At 38.0% G+C, this 25,931-nt stretch overlaps 1 protein-coding gene across 1 annotated transcript in view; it reads right to left on the bottom strand.

Moving 5' to 3' along the window:
• Positions 1-1,818: 1,818 nt before the first annotated feature.
• The window catches only part of LOC110023981 (fumarylacetoacetase), a 65,764-nt gene continuing 41,651 nt past the window's right edge, over positions 1,819-25,931 (bottom strand). Inside the window, exons 6-14 of the mRNA XM_020723661.1 lie at positions 23,748-23,823; positions 23,479-23,578; positions 23,342-23,395; positions 23,141-23,211; positions 14,659-14,721; positions 14,475-14,539; positions 2,983-3,079; positions 2,744-2,869; positions 1,819-2,153 (exon numbers count right to left, since the gene is read on the bottom strand). Coding sequence (XP_020579320.1) covers positions 2,082-2,153; positions 2,744-2,869; positions 2,983-3,079; positions 14,475-14,539; positions 14,659-14,721; positions 23,141-23,211; positions 23,342-23,395; positions 23,479-23,578; positions 23,748-23,823 — 724 coding nt within the window. The 3' untranslated portion in view covers positions 1,819-2,081. The remainder of the gene's footprint in view (positions 2,154-2,743; positions 2,870-2,982; positions 3,080-14,474; positions 14,540-14,658; positions 14,722-23,140; positions 23,212-23,341; positions 23,396-23,478; positions 23,579-23,747; positions 23,824-25,931) is intronic.

The raw sequence follows: 25,931 nt of genomic DNA, 5'->3' as shown, positions 1-25,931 counted from the left end.
TATATATATATATATATGAAAGTTTGGCTCAAGTTTTATTTGAATATGAGCAATTTATAATTTGACCAAGCCAACTACAATCAATGACTTAACTTGAATTGGCTCTTCCTACAAACAAAGAGAAAGAGAGAGAGAGAGAGAGAGAGAGAGAGAGAGAGAGAGAGAGAGAGAGAGAGAGCCATGTTTATTTCTAAGAGGAATGATCATTTTCCTTTTAATTTAATGCCATTACCTATTTATGTTCAAATTAGTTTAATCACTTCATATTTCGCTACAACACGAGCCGCATACTTCCACTTACATTTAAAATTATTTGATCGTCAGTCAAATAAATGAAATGTATTTCTGTAAAAAAAAAAAATTACATAAATCTATTTGAATGAACTTATATTTTTAGTGAAAATAGGGAAGCATTTGATTGTAAAAACGAGCATTTACATACATACCATACACTTCTTATATATTTATATATCTATTACGTAAATTTTCATATTTACCTTTTTCATGCATAGCATTATGATGCTAAAGTGTTATAAGTGCAAATATCAAATTTTTGGTCATAGATGTATAAATGCATATGACTTATGGTATGCAGGTAAATTTCTTTAATTTTTATATATGGATGATAATTATAATCAATAATGTCATCCTAAAATTGAATATTATACAGGTATACAACCCATGTTTATGCCCGGCGATCAATAGGGTTGTCGAAAAAGCTCGTTGTTCGCGAGCAGTCGTCAATGAGCTCATGTTCAATTCGTTCGATAAGTAAACGAGACGAACGTTAACTAACAAATTTTTTTCGTTCGGCTAGTTAAACGAACCAAACACGAACAGTGATGCGTTTGTTCGTATTCGAAATATAAAATAATTTAAAATAATTATATATAAAAAATTTATGATATGTTAAAAAATTAAAATTAAAAAATTATAATATATAATAAAATAATAATAATAATATATTAATATGCAATATATATATTTTATATTTATATAATATAAATTATATAATTAATATAATATATTATTTATATATATTAATATTAGGAATGTCAAACTGGCTCGTCATTCGCGAACAACTCGTGTTCGGCTTATTCGTTAAAAAATAATCACTAACAGTGACTTCACGAACAATTTCGAACACGAGCTTATTTCAAACAAACTAAATTTCAAATGAACAGAACACGAACACAAGCTCTATTCATTCATTCATTCGTGTTCGGTTGTTTACACCCCTAGCGATCAGTACGCCTAATACAATCATAAAAACTTGGGCTTCATACAATCAGATGAAATCTCTAAGTTTAAGTATAGGCTTTTCAATCAGGTGAAACCCTCCTCTACTTGCCTTCTTTAGGATATTTCAAAGCTTTTAAATTTTTTAAAAAATAATAATAAATAATAAATTTATTCACTCATTTTAAATACAAAAATAAAAAATCCCCCTTAGGAAAATTGTCACATTTTCAATCAAGTTTAATGTCTAAAAATATACAAACTATTAAATAATAGAAAAAGAAATTTGGGTCAATCCGCCCAAATTTTAGTGAAAAATGTCAAAGTCATTAAATTTATTTGAAAGAAATATAGCATATTAGAAATTGTGTGGAATATATAGCATACAGCACACATCCTGTTCCACTACCCCAAATGTAGCAGCTGCAAGAATGGCAGAAGTACGCTTATCTCCTGGGCTGAGCGACAGACAACAAAAATGGTGGCTTTCAATACATATCACAAAACTAACTGTCATCTATTTACACATCAAACATCTAATTTTTCATATTTACTTATAAAAACAAACGTCTCAATCACATCAAACAAGTTACCGACATATATTTTTGCTAAATTGTGTTATTTCTTGAGAATAAAATGGGTTATTTCATTAATAAGTCGTCTCCATCAAGCCATGCTCAAACTTATGTGAATGAACTATTTTCCTCACATTTTTGGAGTGTCGGAATGAAAAGCAATAAACATAATGCAAGCTATTTATTAAATGACAAGAGATGGTGGGATTAAAAACCTCTCTGCGCTGAGAAGCAAGCAAGAGAAGAGAACTGAGAAGGGCTTTGACATCATTTATCCTCGAGAATTGCTGGGATTATTTTACCAGTGCACGTGCCGAACCCTACTTTGTAGTCTGGCCCCTGAATTCACAGAGCAGAAATGATTTTTCAGCTGCTCATAAATATTGTATAGGTTTAGCTGTTTTCATGAAAATAATATGAATGTGATTATTATGCTACAAATTAGTATGTATTATGAAGCATATTCATTTTCTTATGAAATTGTGCAAAGTTACCAATCTTGTAACATCAACCTTAATGATCACCTGTAAAGATGGAGTAAATGGTCGGATCCAGATTCTAAAATTCTAACAAGCAAAGCATAGGAAAAATCACTTAAAATTTGAAACAAAAACTCTTGAGAATCCCCTACATTTGTTTTTTTTTTTGTTGGAATTATAATTTACTAGCTCGGTTTGATTTTCCCGCACCTATTCAAAAAAGTTCAATATATTCTCTATAAACAACTTCTTCGTGTGATTCATTTGAGACCTAGCGTCACTCGGCGTCCTCTCACTCCTTGGACTTGATTCATTTCTCTAATAAAGTTTTAGTATCAGTAGTAAGATATGCACAGATTCAATCGTCTTTACATGTTGCCATTAATTTAAGTTTAGCAAATAAGGGAATAATAATTTGGTCCATGGGCTTCGATGAATATGAGAACAAACCTCACAGCACCCAGTAATAATGATTTCATCACCATCTTCCAAGAAAGTCCGAGCTGAGCCATTTAAGCTAAGTTGGTTTTGTCCATTCCACGTTATCTCTAGCAAGCAGCCAAGCGAGTCATTTTCCTGCAAATTATATATAAAATTCAAGTGCTTGTGACAAGGACATATCTTTCCCTGAAAATAAAAAATGCTATTAAAGCATTGCCATTAAATAAATGATGAGATACTTTACATACAGGTCCGCTTATTGTGCCAGTGCCAAGAAGATCACCAGATCTTAAATTGCAGCCATTTATGGTGTGGTGCGCAAGCTGCTGCGTGATTGTCCAGTATCTGGCGAATTATATAAATGAGAGAGAGACATGGGCAAAAAGAAACAATAGTAAAGCATTCAAAATCAATCTCCTCATCAGGTAATTCAAGTAGGTCAATCAAATATAAATGTAAAGTCAAATATTTAAGCATCCAAGAAACAGTCAGTGGTTATTGTAGAAAATAAGTAATGGGGAATCTCTCAAGAATCCCATTCTTTTCTTTGTACAAAAGGAGAGGGTTATACATAACTCCAAGAGGCATGAGACCGGTGATCCTATAGGAAGCACATGAATTATAATGGTTGTAGTGAGACAAATCTAATTCTAAAAAGCCTTGCTCTGTGTGCCTTAAAGATTTTGCTATCTGCGGGTCGTAAGTAAATAGATCCAATGGCACAAATCCTTGATCCGTGTACTTTTAATTCTTTGCTATGATTGGAGCAGAAACACTCTCTCTCAAACTGAATGGTAGAGATCTATCATTCCAAATTTGCTTGTGATATTTTTTAAATGTTGGGTTGCATAATCCTTTAATGAATATATTAGTCAGTTGCACAAATCAGCCCGCTTTCTAATTTCTTTTTTATAAAGTACCTATAAAGCTTAACATGTTTGATATGACCATGTAGAATAGATTTGTGTGCAATATTGATGATCAATTTGTTATCATAATATATTTTCATAGACTATTTCTACTTAATTTTTAATGCTTTAATATAATTTTAACTTGTAGAAACTCACAGATCCCTTATACAATGGCTCTAAACTTGGCTTCTACACTTGATCTTAAAACCACAGATTGTTATATGCTTCGCCACATTATGAGATTTCCTCCTAGTAATGTATAATACCCTGAAGTAAACCAATCCACAGTTGATCCAGCATAGTCTATATATATGTTTCCTCAACTTGTAAGGTATCATATCTTTTGTATAGAATTTTTTTCCTACGCTTGATTTGAGATATCAGAGAATCCTATAAGTGACTTGAAGGTGTGATTCTTCAAGTTTGTGCACAGATTAACTAATTAGATTTACTATGAATGAGATGTCAGGACAAGTGTGAGATAAGCAGAACAAGTTTTCCACTAACCTTTGATATTATCACGTATCTACATTAGCTCCTTCATCAAGGTCCAATTTTTGTCTTGGTTAAGTTGGAGTTTCACATGTCTTATACTCTGTCAACTTGATCTCTTTTAACAGATCCATAATATACATATATATTTTCGGAAATAATTATTGAGCCACTTCTAATCCCAAGAGTACTTGAGAATTACAAACTCAATTTCAAAATTTTCAACAAACGTTTTGCTGGCAGCTGCTTTCTCTTGATGATCATCTCCTTTAATAATCATATCGTTAACATACACTATAGGGATTGTGATTTAACCACCAAGAAAGTGTTTAAAGTATGGTTTCTTTGACTCTATTTGTATCCAACTCATTCCATAGCCTTTTCAAATCATTCAAACTAAACTCTTGGTGATTGTTTTAGTCCATATAGAGCCTTTTTCAATCTGCATATCTTACTCTTTTTATAAGTGTTATCAAATCTTGATGATGGATCCATATAGATTCCTTCTTCGGCATCACCATGTAAGAAAACATTTTTTACATCATATTGTTGTATAAGTCACCATAATTTACAGTTGGGAATATCATAATACGAATAATATTCATTTCCGTAACATAAGAAAAAGTTTTTTTTATGATTGAGTATATTCTTTTGCTAATAATCATTATTTATTTACCTATCTAGGCACTCTCATGCATTGTACTTCACTGTGAAAATTTATTTGCATCATACTGTCTTCTTTCTTTTTGGTAATTCAGTGATATCCATATATGATTTTTTTTAAGCCATTAATCTCTTCTCTTATTGCTTCATTCCAACTTTTATTTTCAAGTGTCTTAAATAGAGTTTGTGGAATGAAAATATATATTATATATTGATGTTGGTTAAAAAAAAATTTAGGAGATAGAGAAAAATTATGAAATGAGATGCATCGAGAGATGATATATAAATGAGTCGTAGTATGTTGAGTAGTATTACCTGGCAACGGTTTTGAGCTTGGACTTACTGGAGATTTTAGTAGGGCTTATTCTTTCTGGTATAGACCTAAATTTTCTGTTATAGGAATGTCAAGATAAAAGATATCATCATCAAGATGGAATTCTCCCTTTGAAGATGAATTTGAGTGAAGAAGCTATAGATTCATCAAAAGTGACATCAATTGAAATGAAAAACCTTTTTGTGGTCAGATGATAACACTTATACCCTTTTGTGTGGCAAAATATCCAATGAATATAGAGTGGAGAGCTCGAGTTAAATTTTTCTCTATATTTTTTATTGACATGGACATAAAAAATGCATCCAAAAAATTTTGAAGGGATTTTTGAATAGTTTTTTCTAGAAAAAAAAACTATTAAATAACATGGAGAGCAATTTTAAAAGCTAGTCGTAACAGTACTGAACTTCTATGTAGATATAGTTCGGGAACATATACCCCACCGAACAGAATTATCATATTAATGAAAAAGAATTATTAGCAATAAAGAAAACAATTACTGAGGGCTCATTAGCTAGGGTTTATTTTGTTTTGTTTCCCGGAGCTTTTCCTTTTGCCGTCTTACTCCTAGCGGCGTCCAGGGTTTGTGGAGTCTTGCTTATTTGCTTTGGTATTAATTGATTAACCCTAATTTGGATTTCCTCACACATAATTCTTGGAAGTTGTTCATTGATTTTGGCTTCGTAAATGGACGGGAAAGAAATCGCTTGCTAATTAATTAGAAATAGCTAATGCATTTTTTGCTTTTGTTTTTTTTCATTTAACTTATCATTTCACATCTTGTACTAGAATGCTTGAGAAGTGAATAAATTAAATAAGGAACACAATATTTCTACTTGGAATCATGCTCATTCTTCTCAGGAGTGAAAATTTTATATGCTGGTTAGAATCTTGTTTAGGTCGGTTTAGTTGACAATAAGATAAACGAATGAAAAATGGGTGGATTCTCTTTTTCTTTTCACCTTCGTGCCTCGAGATAAGAAGATGGAATGGAAAATTGTAGAACCTTTGGATCTTTTATGCATTGTACTGAAAACATGCTATAGTCCTAATCCAATTTGTTGTTTCAAACTTTGCCCCAAAATCCCACATAATTCCCTTTCTCGTATGCATGATTTGCAATTGATCGGGCCCACCCAAGGTTTGAAATCGTCCTTCTCATGATAAGAGGGTTCCGCCCCTTTCAACTGGGCCGGCAGATCGGGTTAGGAGGGTTCGGTCCAAGCCGGTCCCTCCTGGACCAGTGTAACAACAGGTGTATCAATACTATTCTCCCAATGAAGAACCTTGTCCTCAAGATAAATTGATGGAAATGGCTTCTGCATCACTTGTGATACATGTAAGACTAGATGCATAATGATGATGGTGGTGGCCTCAGACGGTATGTCACCGCCCCAATGCGTGTCGTAATCTTATAGGGTCAAAAGAATTGTGGAGAAAGCTTTTTCATTCCTTCTGGTCAATGTCTTCTGCCAATAAGATCTCAGCTTCAAGTAGACCATGTCTTCGAGTTCGAATTGTATCCCCTTCTATGCCCATCAGCATTCCTCTTCATGATCTATTGGTTCTCAGTAGATGTCCCTTGAGCTATGCTAATATCATATCCCTCTCCTCCAAGTATAGGTCTACACTGGATATCGGTGTAGAGCTATGCCCATAGTATATCAGGTGACGTGGATCTTGCCCATTCAAAATCCTGAAAGGGGCGGTATGTGCCATAGTATGGTACAAAGTGTTGTATCAATACTTTGCCCAAAACTTCAACATATCTGATACAAAACAGCGTAGGTACGTCTTCATACTCCTGTTGATCACCTCCGTATGGCCATTTATCTGGGGATGGTGTGTTGTACTCTTTAGGATATATTCACTATAACCTGAACAATTCTTTCCATAAATGGTCGAGAAACACCTTGTCCTTCCCTGATACAACCCGCTTTCAGAACACTATGCAAACGAACCACTTCTGTATGAATACCTTGACGACTGGACAAGAGTGCAAGGGCATCATAATGGAATGAAATGTACATATTTGCTCAGGCGATCCGCTACAACCAATATCACAGTAAACCCCCCAGATCGTGAAAACCATTTTATAAAATCCATCATCACCTCCTCCCAAACCTTCTCAGGTAAGGCTAGGGACTGCAACAACCCTTTTGATGTCATAGTCAAATACATGGTCGTTGGCACACATTGCATCTCCCCATCATATCCTCTACATTTCAGCACATCCCCGCCCAATATAGCTCGACCAATATTTCATTGTATCTTATGTACCCCCCGAGTGCCCCCCAATCACTCTGCAAGGAAACTCTTGCAACAATTTAGGGATATACCCTGATGCCCTAGGTAACACAAATAGTCTCTGATAGAGTACTTGTTGCCCCTTCAATGTGTATCTTGGATGATTAATCAGATCCTGTAACAACTCTCCCATGATCTTCGTTAGGCCTTCATTCTGCTCGTTCTCCTGCCTCAGGGCTTCTCAATCTAGGACCATAGGTATTGATAAATCTGTCAATTGGGATTTCTCCACCTTCCTCAATAGTGCATTTGTTGCTTTATTCTCCAATCTAGGGCAGTACTAGATCTCAAACTCAGATACAAGTAACTTAGCCACATTTGATGCTCCTCAATCCCAGTCATTTGCTCCAACAAATACTTCAAGCTCCTCTGATCTCTCCTGACTATAAAGTGTCGCCCCAACAGATAGGACATCACTTATAAATGATTACGACTTACCATCAATTCTTGTTCGCACACGGACTTGAGCCTTGCCTTGGTCCCGAGCACCAAGCTAAAATTGGCAACAAGCCACTGGACTTGCATGAGTACTGCTCCCAATCCATACTTTGACGCATATGTATCTACCAAAAATGGTCTACTGAAGTATGAAAGTGCTAATAAAGAACACTAGTCATGGTTCTCTTTAGCTGTTTGAAAGCTTGTGTTGCTGCTTCCTCTCACTTGACATTATCTTTCCTCAGCTGCTCTGTTAGTAACCATGCTATCTTCTGAACCCTCTCATGAATTTTTGGTAGTTCTCGGTGAGATATAAGAATCCTCTTTAACTCCTTCAAGCTCCTCATCAAAGGCTAGTCCAACATAGCCTCGATCTTGGACTAATCCATTGCTATCTCAGGCTTGGTCACCTAATCCACTGCTATCTTAGGCTTGGTCACCTAATCCACTCTCATGAGAGACTGAAATGTGGCTAGAGCATTAGCAAGGCCAAACGTTATCACCGAAAACTCGTTTGTCTTTCATGAGTCCTGAATGCAGCCTTGTGTATATCTATTGGATTCATCAAGATCAGATAGTATCCAACTTCATATTGACTTTTGAGAAGATGATAGCTCCATAAAATTCATCTAACTCCTCATCAATTACCAGAATTGGAAACTTGTCCATGACAGTTTTCTCGTTCAAAACATCGTAATCCACACAAAATCTCCAACTACCATATTTTTTCTTAACCAATAGAACTAGATTGAAAAATGGGCTCACTCTGGGCCTGATAATCCCTGTTTCAAACACTTATCGGATTAACTTCTCTATCTCATTCTTCTAAATCTGAGGATACCAGTATTGTCTAATACTAATAGAGGAAACACTTTCCTTTAATTTAATGGTATGCTCGTGGTCCTACGATGGCGACAATCTGTTAGGATGTTGAAAGCGAAACAAAAACTACTGCAAAAGCTGTTGAACACACTTGGGGAACTCTACCAAATCGGGCGCCCAGATCTCCTCTATACTCTGTAACTCGACCAAATAGCTCAAACCTGATCCGTGTATCATCTTGACCATGGTTTTGACTGAGATCATGGTTCTACATAGGCTAGCATCTCCTCTCAACACCACATTCCTCTCCTCCACACTAATCTCCATAGTCATAGATTTCCAATCCACTCATCCCCCCAATCTTCTGTAGCCACTTCATCCCCATAATCACATCAATGCTTCGCAAGTCCAAGGGAAGAAAGTTCACCTTCTGTAGGCCTGTAGTGTCAATACAAAACCTCTGCAAATTCACCGACTTTTCTCCACTTTCCCCGTCTCCATTATGACCATAAAGCTTCCCGTATCTACCAGCTTTAACCCCTGCTGATCCATAACCCAATTTGAGATGAAATTGTGAGTGGCCCCATTATCCACCAACACCACTACCAACTGCCCCCCGATCTGTCCCCTCACAATCATGGTTTGATTGGAGTAAATCCCACCATTGAGTTAAGGAAAACGTGTATGTGCTCCTCTTCCTCCATTTCTTTCTCTGATTGACGTGGGAGCTTACCTCAAAGGCGGTACTGTAGCTGCTACAATGCCACATGATTTTGAAATCACGGGAGACGGGCTGAAACAGTCTCATTTTCCTTTCTTATGCTTTCTTTCTTATAATCCTCCATTCGTTTTAGTCATTTCCTATATATGTGTTATATTAGGGTTTGAAATTCAGTTTTGGCTCAGATTTCTGTCAAGACAGCCGCCAGTGTCTGTTTCTCTTCGAGGGTTGTATCCAAAGGTTTGGGTGGTGCTCCGGCTATATCTCTCTCCCCGAGTTGATATTTATCTTCCAAATCCCTCTCCACATCTTCTCCACGTTGCTCCCGACCGCCCTCCATTGTTGCAACCACCCCTCATTAGTCGCACCTTGCTGTTCTCCCAACAGTTTATCTAATTCAACAACTATCCTCACCGCCGCCACCCCAGATAGCCACTCTCTTGTCATCTTGCAGCTCCTCGCATCCTCCGTCACTTCCGCAGACATTTCCCTTCGTTGCAGCTGCTCTAAAACAACCTTTTCCTGCTATTTTTTTGTTGTTCCAACCACCCAACCATCCGTTCCTCTCCTTCCAGCTTGCTACGCTATATTATGGATCTGTACCCCCTGGGATCGATAAACCTTTTATCTTATTATCCAAAGAGATATGACTTTGGGTTATGGTTAGTTCAGCTCCAATCAAGAATCCCAGGGGATCCCAAGAATCCTTCGAATACGTTCGTCTCAACCTTCAACTCTTCTTTCGAGATTCATCGATATTGAACAATTGAATGACCTTCTAAAATTTGTTCTACTTTTGGAAGACTTTGCATTATGTCACCAGATCTCGACATTTCATATATAAATGTAATTAATGAATCTGTAATTAATGAATCTCCTTCATCTCCTTCATAAAAGGTTTCCCCATAATGACCGTGGATAGTTGCTCCTGGAGTGACCAAGTAGGGCTTAGCTGATCTTATAACCAGGGAATCAACATGAACAATGAAAATTTGACCATATTTTTTTATGTGTGATACATATTTCAATAGATATGCATTTTCACATAGGAATTGTCAAAGACTAATTACTGTTCATGCCTCTTCACAAGAATCGTGATGGAGAAAACACCGATTCAAATGGAATGAATTCTAAATGAGGTTACTCCTCTCCTTTATTGTCGCCGTCCACACCCTTTGCCATCGCCCACCTTCCAGCCTTCACCAGCTCCTTGCTACTTCGTCGAAGGGCTAAACCCTCGCCAATCACCACCAATACCTCGAGATCCCACCGTAGTTTGATTATTTGTGTCATGTATGTTACCATTTTTTGATTTCCGAGTGTTGGGTTGTTATATATTTCCTTTCAAGTCTGCTGATTGAAATCACTTAGTTGTTTTAAGTAATAATATTTGCTTTTTTCTGTTATGATTTAACTTAACTTCGATATATTTGGTATTAGAGCTAGCCTAACCATACTCCTATCCCAGGGTTTCCTAGCATCCTCCATAAACCAAATATTTTCTTTCCTGACTCCAAATACTTTTTCTACTTCACAAATCCCAAACCTCAACCATGTCACCAAGAAGATACATGCTAGACCTACCCGAAATTAGATACAGTAAGAGATTCGTCGCCTTCAATAGAGTCTGACATAGATTGATGATGGGACCCAAGGGGAGATTACCCTCTATCGGGATCTGAATAGTCGGAGGGGAGAAAGAGGAGAGGACTTGAATCCCTTCCATAGGGAGAACGAAGATGAAGAAGACAAGCCACGACGTTTCCATAGGGAGAATCTGAAGTCCATACACCATCGTGAGGAAAAAGAAAAGATTATTACCTAGTCCAAGATTAAGTGAAAGATGCAACATCAGTTCCTACCAACTTATTATAGACATAATGTTCAAACCCTAACTTCAGAAGTGGAAAGACCACATCATCGGGCGACCACCACATCTTACAAGCAGAGTTTAACCTCAGAAATTTACAGCCATAATACACCCATGAGAATATCCAAGCTGACCTTGTCAAAGGAAAAAGCTGGTTCAGAGTAGAAAACAGATGGAATCAAGTCGCATTCCTAAATCCGTCCCAGTCAAGAAGTCTTCACGTGTTATAGACTTGGGCATAGTGAATCAAGTTACACAACCAGGAGAGCGATCATTTTCACTGATCAGAGAGAAATTGAAGAAATAAATGATGATCTAGGAAAAGATGAAGATTTGAGAGATGATTTTCAACTTCTAACCGACGAGGAGAAGCCAACTAAACGAGTTGAACCTAGGAGAGACTCCAATTGAGTTGACAATAATTGTTCTAAAATATAACGAGTCCGAAGTAATTGACATTTATGCAGAGTATAAGATGGTGGTGTTTAGAGCAACTATTTTGGAGAGTTTAAAAGAAGTATCAGTAGGACCGGTATTGGATGTCTAAAAGAGCCATGAGTTTGAAAAACTGATATTAGAGATGGGGCAATCTCATATAAGAGAATTTTAGACTTCTCAGAAATATAGCCTACTTCATGAGTTGCCTCTACTGAAGAAGATCAAATATGTCTGAGATGAGACTCTTTTGCGTCTCTCCCATAAGAAGTCAATGGGGTAATAAATTCAGTTCATTTGTATACCCATTGACAGCTGATCAGGCAGGATGGATGAACCACAATGTTGGAAACTGTCTAGGAGCTTTGTAAGAAGAAACATCTTGAAATGGGATCCAGGTCCTTTCAGAGAAGAAGAGGAATCTCCTAAGTGTTTAACTTCAGTGTGGTCCAGTCTGCTATAGATTTGTCCCAGAATTGATTCCTCTTTACATACTTGTTTATCAGATACACTCGAATGAGTACAAAGAGTGGAAGAAGCCAACTAAAAGTTTGATTGCTGGAAGCTTGGTTCGAGAGAATACTCATCCATGTACAACTTTGGTTATGATTGAGCCACAAAAGGATGGATACATATTCTATCAAGATGTGTGTTGGAATGCCAATGCTAATATGATTGACTTACTAGGAGATTATAAAGTTTACACCACCTTCACTGTAATCGACCTAACGCCATATAATGCAAAGATAACAGCTTCGACAGATGAGGTCAAAGCTATCTCAAGCTGGGAGATTGACGCGAGAACTAACTGCAGACACGGTACTGTAGCTGCTACAGTACCGCGGGATATCCAATTGCGAGAGACGGGCCAAAACAGTCATGTTTTCCTCCCTTATGATTTCTTTCCTATTATCCTTCATTCATTTTTAGTCATTTCCTTTATATGTATTATATTAGGGTTTAGAATTCTGTTTTGGCTCAAATTTCTGTCAGAAAAGTTGTCGGCGTCTTGTCTCCCTTCGAGGGTTGTATCTGATGGTTTGGATGATAATCCGGTTGTATCTTCCCTATCCCTTCCCACATCTTCCCCAAGTCGCCCCCGACTGCCCTCCAATGCTGCAACCATCCCCAAATAGTTGTACCTTGTTGTTTTCCTTGCAGTTTTCCCAATCCAACCACTTGTCCTTGTTGCCGCCACCCCAGATAGCCATTCTCTTGTTGTCCTATAGTTCCCCACATTCCTCGTCGCTACTGCCGACATTCCCCCTTGTCTACAACGGCCAGAAAACAACTTTTTCCTGTTGTTTTCTACTGTTCCAGCCACCCAACCATCCATTAATCTCCTTCCAGCTTGCTGCCATTGCCGCAACTCCTCCCCTTCACTACCGTCGTCCACACCTTTTGCTGTCACCGCAACCTCCAACCTTCACCCACTACTTGTTACCTCATCTAAGGGCCAAACCCTTACCAATCACCACCAACACACCGAGATCCCACCCTAGTTTGATTATTTATGTCGTGTCTGTAGCTATTTTTGATTTTTAGGTGTCGTGTTATATTTTTCATTTCAACTGTATTGATTGTAGTCGCATAGTTGCTTAAACTAATAATATTTATTTTTTCTTATATGTTTTGGTTAACTCTGGTATCACCGACTCCTCACTATTCACCCCCTCCCCCCACACAAACTAAAAGGACATAGATTGTGTGATCCTTGCACTGGTGGTTTGGGCATACTTCTCCTCACATCGAAAAAATAATTCATTTTTTCTCTTGTACTGCACCTCTGCCTTTGTAAGGCGCTTGAAGTTAACTTCGGAACGGGCCTCCATATTCCGCTCCTTTGGCACATTCTTCTAAAATGACATCGGGTTTGCAAATTGAGCTGACGACAAAGTCTTGCAATTTGAGCCGACGGCAAAGTCTTGAATTGCATCTCAATAAGCTTTCTTATCATCTTCTGAACGTCCTAGAATCGATTGTCAATGGAGGAAAACATTTCCTCTGTCTCAGATTTAAGTTTTTCTTCCAAAACATCAACTTTTCTTGTTGTCAGTTCTCTAAGATCTTGCTATGATACCATATTGATACCAACCACAAGCCAAAATCAGCGAACAACTTGAGATAATTAGGTGGGAAGAAACCAAAATTAGGGCTAATCGATTAATATCAAAGCAAATAAGTAAGATACAAGCATGATATACAATTCAAGAAGTAGATCTTCTGTCCACAGACCCTAGACACCACTAGAAACAAAACGATAAAAGGAAAAGTTGCAGGAAACAAAACATAAAACAAACCTTAACTAATTAGCCTTCATAAATACCCCTTAAAACCCCTTCAAACCCCTTCAAACTTTTTCAACAAAATTCCCCATGCTTCCCCTCCTCACATACATGATTAGCGGCCAATCGGATCCCACATTAAAAGTTGAAATCATCCTTCTCATGATAGAAGGGTTCCATCCCTTTCAGCTGGGCCGACAAGTTGGGTTGGGAGGGCTCAGTCCACGTCGATACCTCCTGGACCGATGCAAAAGAAGGCATATCAGTCTCTCAGAGGATCCACCGATTCAAATTTCTTTGAGGTACAGGCGATAATTTACTTAAAAATTAGCAATCATAATTTATCTGTGTTTAGAAAGGGACAGAAATAGCTAGTAAACGCTGTCTATACAATGAATGTAAGAGCAGAAGAAACATGTAATAATGGCACTCATTATTTGAATTTTTTTACCATGAAATACTTACAGATGTTTAAAGTTACTCTTTGTAATGACTGATGCTTGTTCTTGCCCTGCCGGTTTGAACAAGACCTTGCAGTGAAAAATATTGCAATGAGTATACAAAAGCTAATACAAATCTTTGGCTTTATTGGTCAAGACATGGTAAACATAAAATATGCAAAGGGAAAATGGAACATAAAGAATCATACCTCCAGAGGAATGTCATAATTTATATGCTTCTTTTCAGCTAAATATGACAACGGCTGAGGATCCTGCAAATTAAAATATAATGACGTCTGTATTGATCTCCCCGTAACAAGAATAACAAAATTACTCCATATAATTCTGTTATACCAGCATCTTCCGCCTCGAGCTCCACTGAGCTGATCCCACTAAACCCACACCGACCCCCCCATATAATTTGAAGATCTATTTTAGGCACAAAACTAAAAGGATAATTTAATCATTTGTTAGTTATTATTGTTTGGTATAAATAGGGCTTAATATGATTAGGATTAGGGCTAGTTATTTTTGTCTTTAATCTTATGAGTTAGGGTTTGAGATGGAATCGTCTACCTCTCGAATTGTAGGTTAATCTTTTATGCATTCAGAATTATGTTGTTTTATGCCCGTGGAGTAAAATACTTTATATTGCTCTAATATTTCTGGAAACTTATCTCGTTCCTATCAGATTGGTATCAAAGCCATACCTGGGAGCAATGATGGCCAAGAAGGATGTTGATGCTCTCGAGGAAAAATCCAAAGGAGATGTGAGCCAACTTAAATCAGGAATGTAGGAGCATTTCTTGTCCATAGAGGAGCGGTTCTCGTCCATGAAGGGGCGGATCATGACCCTGAAAGAAATGATGAAGAGGCTCATAGAGTTCCACTCCAAGCCCCTGCGCCCTACAATGATGTCGACGAAGAGTGGAATCGCTAGTGCCGACGCTAAGGGGTGCAATTTTGGCTCGGAGAACCCCACCAACCGGATCCATGCACGAGGTGTTACATAGGGGGCAATGTCGCTGCCATTGGCAGATTTGAGGCCACAGGATCTAACAACGACATGTGAATTGGGCTTGAGAGGCATCAGACGCATGGGATTGAACGACATGCAAGTTGGAGCGAGCAAAAGTAGGCGGAACAGACAATGACGTGCAATTCGGGGATAGAGAAGATCAATTTGAAGGATTTCGACCTGGAACAGAGAACTACGATGGGTGGGATCCCGATCGAGGGATGCATCCAGCCGTGTCGGTGCCTTTTGCCGCGGCGGAAGCCAATTCATGAGCCAATGGGAATGGACGAGTTGATTATGAGGCAAGCCAAACTTATGGAAGGGAAATCAATATGGGCCAAGTAATAAAATACAACCATTGCTTAATGGTTGGAACAAGCTTTCGATCGAGGAAATTGAGGACGCTTACGCATAAAAAAGTTGAAGATTCCGATCGTTGAAGAGGATGCTTATGGTTGGGTTTATTGCATGGAGAAATAATTTGTTGTTAATGGGCTGACGGAGGAAGAAAAATTGATGGTTGTGGTCTGTGTTTGGAAGGAAAGACAATAGCATGGTATCAATGAAGAGAACAATATCATCCAATCAAAAGATGAGAAGAATTCGAGGATTGATTGTCAGAGCATTTCAAAACCATGCGGGAAGGGGATTTACACGAATAATTTTTTGTATTGATATTTGGCCATTGGAGAAGGATATCAAAAGTATTGAAAGGAAACTTCATGAAGAGCTTGAAACCATAAATTCAAGTAGCGCTTCATCCGCTGAAACCATGAGAATTGGAGAAAATGATGGAATTAGTGCATTTGATTGAAGATAAGAATGCAATATAATGAATTAATAGGAGCAACACAAGTTCAGTGTCATATAAAAATGCTACAACCATGGTAACACCAGAATCTCAAACTTTGGGACACCAGATGGAGGCTCCACTAGATAGGAATAATAAGCCATGAACGGGAGTGATATTCAAACGCCTTACAGAGACAACGATTTAATAGAAAAAAGCTAAAGGATTATGTTTTTGATGTGATGAGAAATTTATCCCAATACATCATTGTAAGGATTGAACCTTGCAGGTTTTCACAGTGTATAGCGTGGAGGAGGTAAAGGATGAAGAAACAGAGGAGTTTGCAGTGTTGGAGGAGAAAAGTGTTCAGTTGGATATGATAGAAGTTTTATTAAACTTAGTATTGGGATTCACACTGATCCCACTCTACAAAACTTTGGTGACAGATCAGAGAGTAGGACGTGGTGGTGTTAGTAGATAATGGGCGCACCCATAATTTCATCTCCACTCAAGTAGTGGAACAATTGAGACTTGAGATGGTTGAAATAATAAGTTTTAGAGTAATGATGGGGACGACACACGTGTAGAAGAGCAAGAGAGTTTGTAAATATCAGATTTTGACATTGCAGAGTATTCAAGTGGTTGAGGATTTTCTTCAATAAGATATAGACAGTACTAACATGATATTGGGTATGACATGGTTGCAGTCCTTAAGGGAGATTATGATGAATTGGAGACTTCTGAAAATAGAGTTTTAGGAGGGAGACGAGAAAATAATGCTTCCCGGTGATCCTAATTTGTGCAAGACATTCGTTATGCTCAACACCATGGTTGGGGCAATTCAAGACACTAAGCTTAGATTCTTAGTCAAATTGCATTGTATAAAAGAAACACATGACACAGTGTTAGCAAAGATTACAACACCGGTCCAACAACTCCTAGAATAGTTTGCAGAAGTTTTCTGGTTGCCACCAGATTGCCTCCTCTGAGGGAACACAGGCATGCAATAAACTTGAGGTAGTGGTTTTTCTCCCATCATTGTGTGCCCATATCAAATGCAGAAGAACGAGATTGAGACATTGATCTAAGAGATAATAGAGGCAGGAATCATACAACCAATCATAAGTCCCTTCTCTAGTCCGGTCTTGCTAGTAAAAAACAGAATGAGTTAACATTTCTGTGTGGATTATTTGGCAATGAATATGAAAACAATATCTAATAAATTTCTCATTCTGGTGATTGATGAGCTATTGGACGAGTTTTTTGAGATCGCATTATTTTTGAAGATTGAGTTAAAGTCAAGATACTATCAGATTCAGATGTGGCCATCGAATGTACACATAATTGTTTTTCGAACTCATAAGGGTCATTATGAGTTTTTGGTTATGTCATTTGAGCTCACCAATGCCCCAACTACATTTCAATCACTAATGAACATGGTGTTTCAGCCTTTCCTCCAAAAGTTTGTGTTGTTGTTCTCTGGTGAATTTTTAGTGTACGGTCGTTCCTTTGAAAATCATAATGAGCACTTGAAGAAGATGCTGACAATACTAAGTAGCTCTACGCTAACTTGAGGTGCTTGTTTGCCCAACCAAATGTGGAATACTTACTACATGTGGTGTTGGCTACAGGGGTTTCGACGGATCAATTCAAGGTGGCGGCTATACTAGATTGGTCACTTACCTAAGATCTTGGGTGAGTTGAAATGCCTTCCAGGACTTGTAGAATATTATCGAAAGTTTGCGAAGGGTTATAGGTCGATTACGTGGCCGTTAACGAAACAATTGAAGTAGGATAACTTTCAGTTGGGGGGGGGGAAGGTTATGATGAATGTACCACTATTGGTGTTACCTGAGTTTAGCCACCCCTTCATTGTAGATACAGATGCTTCGGACTATGAGTTAGGTGTAGTCCTTATGCAATACCAACGACCACACACTTTTTTCAGCCAAATCCTGACTGTGATAGCCAAACTCAAGTCAGTTTATGCATGAGCGCTTATGGTGATTGTGCTTGCCATTTAGAAATGACGACCTTATTTGTTGGGGCAACATTTTACAGTACACACAAATCAGCTTAGTCTTAAATTTCAGTTACAACAATGTATGGTGACTAAGGAGCATTAGAGGTGACTATCTAAGCTAATGGAGTATGACTTTGAGATTTAGTATCGCCCGCGATTAAAGAAGAAGGTTGTTGATGCCTTATCACGATAGATGGAGGAACATCAATTGCTGCATTGTCGGTCTCTTTGGTTTTAGAATAGGAGGTCCTAAGGCAATAGAGTGAGGCAACTAAGGAATTGGGCAAGATCCGGTTGACTTTATTGAATGGAGAGAATAGCTATCCCGCTTATTCATTGAATGACTGACATTTACTTTACCAGGGATGTTATGTATTACCTCGAAATTCAAGACACATGTCAAAGTTATTACATGAGTTTCACGATAGTGCTATTGAGGGGGTCATTCGGGTATGCTCAAAATATACTGAAAGATAGCATCATAATTATATTGGGTGGGAATGAGAAAAGATGTGGAGGACGTGGTCTCAATTTGTGATGCGTGCCAACAACAAAATTACATGGCATTAGTACCTAGGAGGTTGCTACAACTTTTGCTATTACCAGACAAGGTATGGGAAGAGGTTACGATAAATTTTATTAAAAGTTCACTTCAATCAGAAGGATTTATGACCATCTTGGTGGTGTTGAACTGGTTGAGCAAATACGCTCACTTTATTCCTCTACGTCATCCCTACATTGTTGTTTCTTTTGTCGTTTTTATATAAGAGGTTGTCCATTTGCATAGAATTTCAGAATCGATAGTCGAATTGAGATAATGTTTTCTCGAGTCACTTCTAGAGGGAGATGTTTAGAAACAAGGGATCGTATTGAAGAGAGTACAACGTACCACCCACAAACAGATGGACAGTCCAAAGTTGTTAATTAGAGCGTGTAGAGAAATTTACATTGCTTTGTATCCGACGCAACCAAGCGGTGGGCTAAATAGCTACCCTGGGCAAAGTACTGGTACAACACTTCATATTATATAACTTTCTATACCATTCCTAAAATCTTATTTTGTCGCGATTCATCCCATTTAGTAAATTATGAACATAGTACTTGTGATGCCTCGTCTACCCAGAGGAGAGGAGTTGAAGAGTCGAACATTCGAGAGAAACCGAAGAAGAGAAATGAGGAGTCGAGAAACCGAACAGATTGGGGGGGTGCAGTGGAAGGCCTAAGAGGTATGTTTGCCTATAAAATGTCGTATTAGGGAGGCGGAAACTTACCAGAAGAGCCGAAGCCGCGTGCGTTTGTAGTTCCATCGATGAAGTTCTCGTGAAAAGATGCGCGTCGAGCTTCGTGCGGTTCGATGCGAAGGAGAAGCATGAAGGAGGGAGCGAAAATCGAAGGGAGGCGACATCTCTGTCAAACAGTGGAGGAAGGCGAAAGCGTCGTCAAGGCAGTTTCAGTGTCTAGCCGAAGTCAAATAGGAGATTTTGCGGCTCTACAGAAGAGCCAAGCCATGCCAAAGGCAGAGATTGTGCGCGTGCAGTAGAGGAAGGAGGTGAAGTCCAGGGGGAGGGGGGTTAGGGCTCGACCAAGAGGCTTTAAGGGTGAATAGAATATTTAGCAAGAATTTTATAACATATATTCCGAATAATATATATATATATATATATCGCACATCGGCTTCGTTTTTGCTCGTGCGTCGGCTGCGTCGTCTTCGGGCTCAAACTGATCGTAGGGGCTTCGCCACTCATGCTCCCCGTTTCGGTTTCGTTTCTGCTCATGCATCTCTGCTCGCACGTCAGCTTCGTTTTTGCTCTGCGTCTCTGCATCTCTGCGTCTCTGTTCGTGTGTCGGGCTGCGACGGCTGTGTCATCCTCGAGCTCGAGCTGATGCAGGGGCTTCGCCGCTCTTTCCCGTTTGCTTTGAGATCGCAGGGGCTTCCGCTCCTGCTCCCTGTTTCGGGTTTCCGCTCCCTGCTCTGTTGCGCCGCACCTCCATGGTTTCTGAAAAATCTTATGCCGCTGCACTTGCGGGTGTTCACACCTCAGATACACCTAAATCGTGCTATTTCCCTCCTTCATTTGAGTGGGCGGAGGACATCCAGAAACCTGGTAGAAGAATGGAAAGTTTGTCGTCCTTTTTACAGAAGCTGAAGGTATTTAACTTGTTTCCTCCTGTGGAATGAATTTGGTCGGAAAATTTCTGTATGGTCGTCTCAAAATAGAGCTGATTCGTAAGGAATTTGAGCTTATGCACCATGTTGGGGAGTGGAAAATTGGACTATTAGATGAAAGACACATTTTTATAAAACTAAATAATGAAGATGATTACACACGCTTATTTGCTCGAAGGATAATCTGGATTGATAACAGAGCAATGAAGATTCAAAAATGGTCTGTAGATTTTAACCCACAGCAGTACCACTAATCATTTTGGTTTGGATTCGCCTCCCTGGTTTGAAATTTTATTATTTTACTCAAAAATTGTTGTACTTTATTGCCTCAGCTTAGGTAAGCCACTCAAAGCAGACATTTCTACTTTTAATCTTTTTCGTCCATCTGAAGTCAGAGTACTTGTTGAAAGAGACATTATTTCACCCGCCTCTGAGGAAATTTGGTTGGGCACACAACGTCATGGATATTGACAAAAGGTAGTGATTGAGCATTTTCCCTCGAACTGTTCAAATTGTCGTATGTTCGGTCACTCCAGTTCTCAATACCACCATCTATACCCTCAACTCAGACCAAAAAAACATAGTGCTCCGTCAGAGGCAGCGATTTCATATCCTCCTGAAAAGCTCCAAGTTATTGATAATATTTATCATCAAAAGATTACCCCGGATGATGTCACTATTCTCGCAGACAATATGACAACCTTTCAGTCCTCAGTTGTAGCTCCCCTGTCTTTGGAACCTCCTATCGTGGGGGAGAGGGTGAGTCTTCAGACCCCAACTGCCCTAGATATCACCAATAATACAGGTGACAATACTTCTACTGTTTTACTACCGTCTCATCAGGTTGAGCAAGCTGTTAATGTTAGGCTCATGGGGATCGTGATGTACAACAACCTACACCTGTCTGACCAACGTTGGAATATACTGATCAGATGAGTCAATCATCGGATGAGGAATGACATGTCTACACATCTAGGAGGAAAAAGAAGAATAGAGACCTACTTGTGCTTAGAAATCTGATGGATGATATTTTAGTTACTACGGGCAATGGTACTCACATTTCCAATTTGTTAGTCGGCTCACTTCCAAAAATTAGAGACAGAGAGAGGACTAAAGTGGAATGATCCTAGCACTTTTGCACCATTTTGTGGCTTTTTGGTTTTTTTACTTTTATGTATTTTTGCTTTATTTGAGTTTTGTGTGCGTTTTATTATGTGAGTTGGACTTTCTTTTAGATGCTCTCATACAATCTTTCTGTATTTTTTCCATATTAATATATATGCCCTTGGGCTTTTTCAAAAAAAAAAAAAAAAATATATATATATATATATATATATAGAGAGAGAGAGAGAGAGAGATAATTAGGATTACATAAGGCATAAAAATGAAAATTTAACACTGGTGTCTGTGATGGATTAGTAAGAAAAGAGGGATAAGGTGTCGACAAAGTTGCAGGGGCGTTTATTGAAACCTCAACAATTTATGAAGAAGAAAGCCCACAGACATCGAAGGAATGTGCAGTTTGCGGTAGGAGATATGATAATCTAAAACTTTGGCCCCATCGATAGAAGATATTGGCCAAATGCAGGAATGAGAAGCTCTCCACAAACTATTTTGTCCTTATGCGACCACTGAGCGCATTGGTGTTCTGGTTTATCGTTTAAAACTACCGCCTTTGTTGACACTCCAACCACTGTTCTACGTATCGGAGTTGAGACATGTTATTAGTAATAATGTATCATCTTCTTCAATTCCCCTTAGTTTGATTGAAGATATAAAAGTTCTCTTGGAGCAACTGGAGGACTGCGTGAGGAATTGACAGGTGGAAAATAAGTGTTGATTAAATGAAAATGTTTGCCAGAATATGACCTTCCATGGGAGTCATACGACTTGATCAAGCAGTAGTCTCCTCTATTCCACCTTAAGGACAATGTGACTTATTGGGTTGGGAGTAATGTTAGACCGATGTCTATGGTGTCTTCCGCCTCGGGCTTCACTGAGTCAAGTGGTCTCACCGAACCAACACCAAGGCTGCCAAATAATTTGAAGACCTACTTTAGGCACAAAACTAAAATGACAATTAATCATTTATTAGCTACTTTTGTTTGGTATAAATAAGGCTTAATATGATTAGGGTTAGGGCATGTGATTGTCGTCTTTAATCTTAGGAGTTAGAGTTTAGGAGAGAATTGCCTACATCTCAAATTGTAGGTCTATCGTTTATGTATTTGGGATTGTGATATTTTGTGCTAGTGGAATAAAATGTTTTATTTTGCCCTAATCTATGCGGAAACATGTCTCCTTTTTATCAAATTCTTCAAAAAATTTGAAATATATAATCTGATGCAACTGAATTGTTACAGTGATTTTTATACAAGGCACAGATGAACAGATAAAGATGCATGCAGCCAGCAATAACACATGAAAAGTTCATCTAAAAAAAAAATTTACTCGGAATGTAAACCACTTTGAATTGGATGACTTTAGTGTCGCCTGATTTATAAACTGAAGCCATTGCTCGTATTATGCCCTCACGGTACAAGGTCACAGATCCTCAGAAAGGACATGAAAATTATTTCTTTGAACATAGTATAGCAAGTTACATTTAAAAAAAAAAAAAGATTCTACTTTCTTTTGCTCTTTCCTTTCTATAACTAAAATTGCTGAAGAAGAGACGGTCAGGGTCTACTTACCTGCTTTGGTGGATCACAGGCAAAAGGTTCTAGAGCATCAAGGGTCACAATCCAGGGAGATATTGTTGTACCTAATTGCAGTTATTACATAAAATATCTCAATTTAGCAGGGCAGCAGATTCTAGCAAGATAGCACGCAAGCAAAAGGGTGTCAAAAAAAAAAAAAAAAAAAAAAAATTTTTTTTTTTCCCAAAACCAAACTCTTTCCAAGAAAAGGCCCGAGGGGGACATACTCCCATGCTTGGATATCCCTGGCTGTAAAAGCAGCTCCAGTTATTGGAAACGTCAATGCAAGCTAAGCAACAAATTGAAATAACAGAAAGAAGAACGGTAATCACCACTCCAGTCATTCATAAGCACAAGTCCAAAAATGTGGTCATATGCCTCGCTAACATCAATATTTTTGCCTAACTGATTGCCTGGACCAACAATAGCAGCCTGAAAAGATATTAAATCCACTAAAGAGATGTTAATGCTAAATTTATGGCATACTACAAAAAAATCATGAATTCATGATCTACTAAATTATGAAGGATTGAGTTCTAGTTTAGTTGAATGGCGTGAAGTAATACATTAAAACTACAAGTTTCAAGTTACTGAAGCCAACCATTTCAAGTTCAAAATCCAGTTTCTTTGTAGGCCCAAAATAAGGCGATGAGCTGCCTATTGGATGACCTTGGCCTCTGAAAAATAATACAAAATAAAATTTAAAAATTAAAAAAAGAAAGTAATTATATCAAGTATAGAAGGAAAAGAACTTCCCGCACAGCTCGAAAAAAACTAATTTGAAATACTAAAATAGTGGCGTAACAAGCATCATTGATACTTGAAATCTATTAATAGAATAATCAGCTATGATGGTGGTGCAGGACCATCTCGATCGCGGTATATCCGCGATCACGGAAATCCCAACCAAGTGGATTTCATCCCGTAGTCCAATTCAGCAAGATTTTTTTTCCTTTTATGGCTTATTTCCTGTTTTTTGCTTATTTTTAAGTAGGGTTTTTGCTTGAGGGACTATTTATATGTTTGTTTTTCTATTTTGAGAGATTTTTTCTATTATTATTATATTTGGGAACCTATTTCTCTATTCTATACTCTCTTAAGTGTTGTATCATCTTCTTTGGTGCGTCTGTATCTTGTTTAGAAATATGTAGGGGATCCCCTCTACCATTTCGCTGCTACCTGCTGTCCAACAGCCGATTTCAGCCATCGAGCACATCATACCCCTTCCAAACATCTTCAACCACCCATATTTTCATTCCCTTCCAATTCCACAACTATACTTTCACAAAACTCGCTTCCTAAACACCTTCTAGGAACCATATAACATATCAGATGGCATCCATTTTCGACGTGAATATAAAACAGATGTACACTCAAAGAGGTTGTGACTTGTAGAAACCTCTTGTATGCTGGACAGGAAGATTATTCTCCACAAAAGGATGGTTTTTGTATAGCAAAACTAAGGTTGTTTCCAATATACATTGTTAAATGAACATTTATGTGATACTTATAGGTTGTATCTTTGTGCATATTACATTATTATTTTCATTTTTCAAACTCTATCAACATTAATCCTCCTCCATTGATCAATTAGGTTCAATAATGATTTGAAGCTTAAATTGAAATTCTGGAGCATATTTTAGAGAGGAAAAAGTTATGGAGCAAAATTAGCAGTTAATCGAACAGCTAAAAGAACATGTGGACTAGCAACCAGGATTGTGGTGCCCCGACGACAATTTTAGAACACTAAACAAACCTAAAATACAGTAAAATAGACACCCTGACTTCATTGTGGGTGCTGTGGCACCAAATTGTGAGTTGCGGCTTTAGGCTCTCCTACCTGCCAGCATCTACAATTCAATTTTGGCGCCTATGGGCTAGACTAGGTGTGGCTACAGTAAATTCTGCATATTAGCCCCAAAATGCCTATTTAGAGCCAATTCGGGGTGGTATGAATAACATTTTAAATTTTAACTTTAGAGCAATAAACATGGCTGTTGTTTTGGAGTTTCTAAGAATATTTGGAGGATTTTTTGTTGGAGATTGATGAGGAGAAAAAGAGGCAGCAACTTAGAGAAATCAAATTAATAGTAAAGAGATTTGTCCTTGAAGTTCTTTTTCCTTCTTTTTTTCTTCATAATTAGACCTTTTAATGTCGGGTTTTTTATTTTATATACTGTTTTAAACTCTATTTCTAGGAATTAAATGTAGTTGGATATTGGACGTTTTATCTGTTTTAGTTTGATCTACTGAAATTATTTTAATCAAATTTATGCTGTTTGCTTCCCACTTTATTATTTTGTAATTACCTGGCCTCCAATTTTTAGATACGGAGACTTGCATGAAGTTGAGGGATGACATATAAATTCATCATGGTTGAAATATCATAACTAACAATGAGATATAGATATATGCATTGTGATTGTGCAATCTTTAATACCCCTATTTTATTGCAATTTAGAGCATTAAATTAACCTCAAAGAGGAAGATATCTTTGATATATTAGTTTCTTTTGGTTTTCGAGGGAATGCAGCTGTGGGCTCAAAAAATTCCGACCGCTACCTAAACTCGGTTATTTTTTATTTCATTTGGTTGAGAGAGCTTTGGAGGATTAAATTTTCAGAATGTAGATAGAATAGCATATACAACACTAGGGTTCCAGGTTTCCCATAAACGCAAGTCCCTATGGTTAATTACCTCTCACGATAACAAGAGAGCACCTTCGATTAAGGCTAGTCATTTAACCTTGAATAATCAACATATAATGGTAGCAGACATATATTTT

This window comes from Phalaenopsis equestris, unplaced genomic scaffold (assembly GCF_001263595.1).
Source record: "Phalaenopsis equestris unplaced genomic scaffold, ASM126359v1 Scaffold000240, whole genome shotgun sequence".
NCBI classification, from domain to species: Eukaryota; Viridiplantae; Streptophyta; class Magnoliopsida; order Asparagales; family Orchidaceae; genus Phalaenopsis; species Phalaenopsis equestris.
The sequence above is the reverse complement of the archived record's forward strand: the minus strand, read 5'-3'. Positions and strand labels throughout refer to the sequence as shown.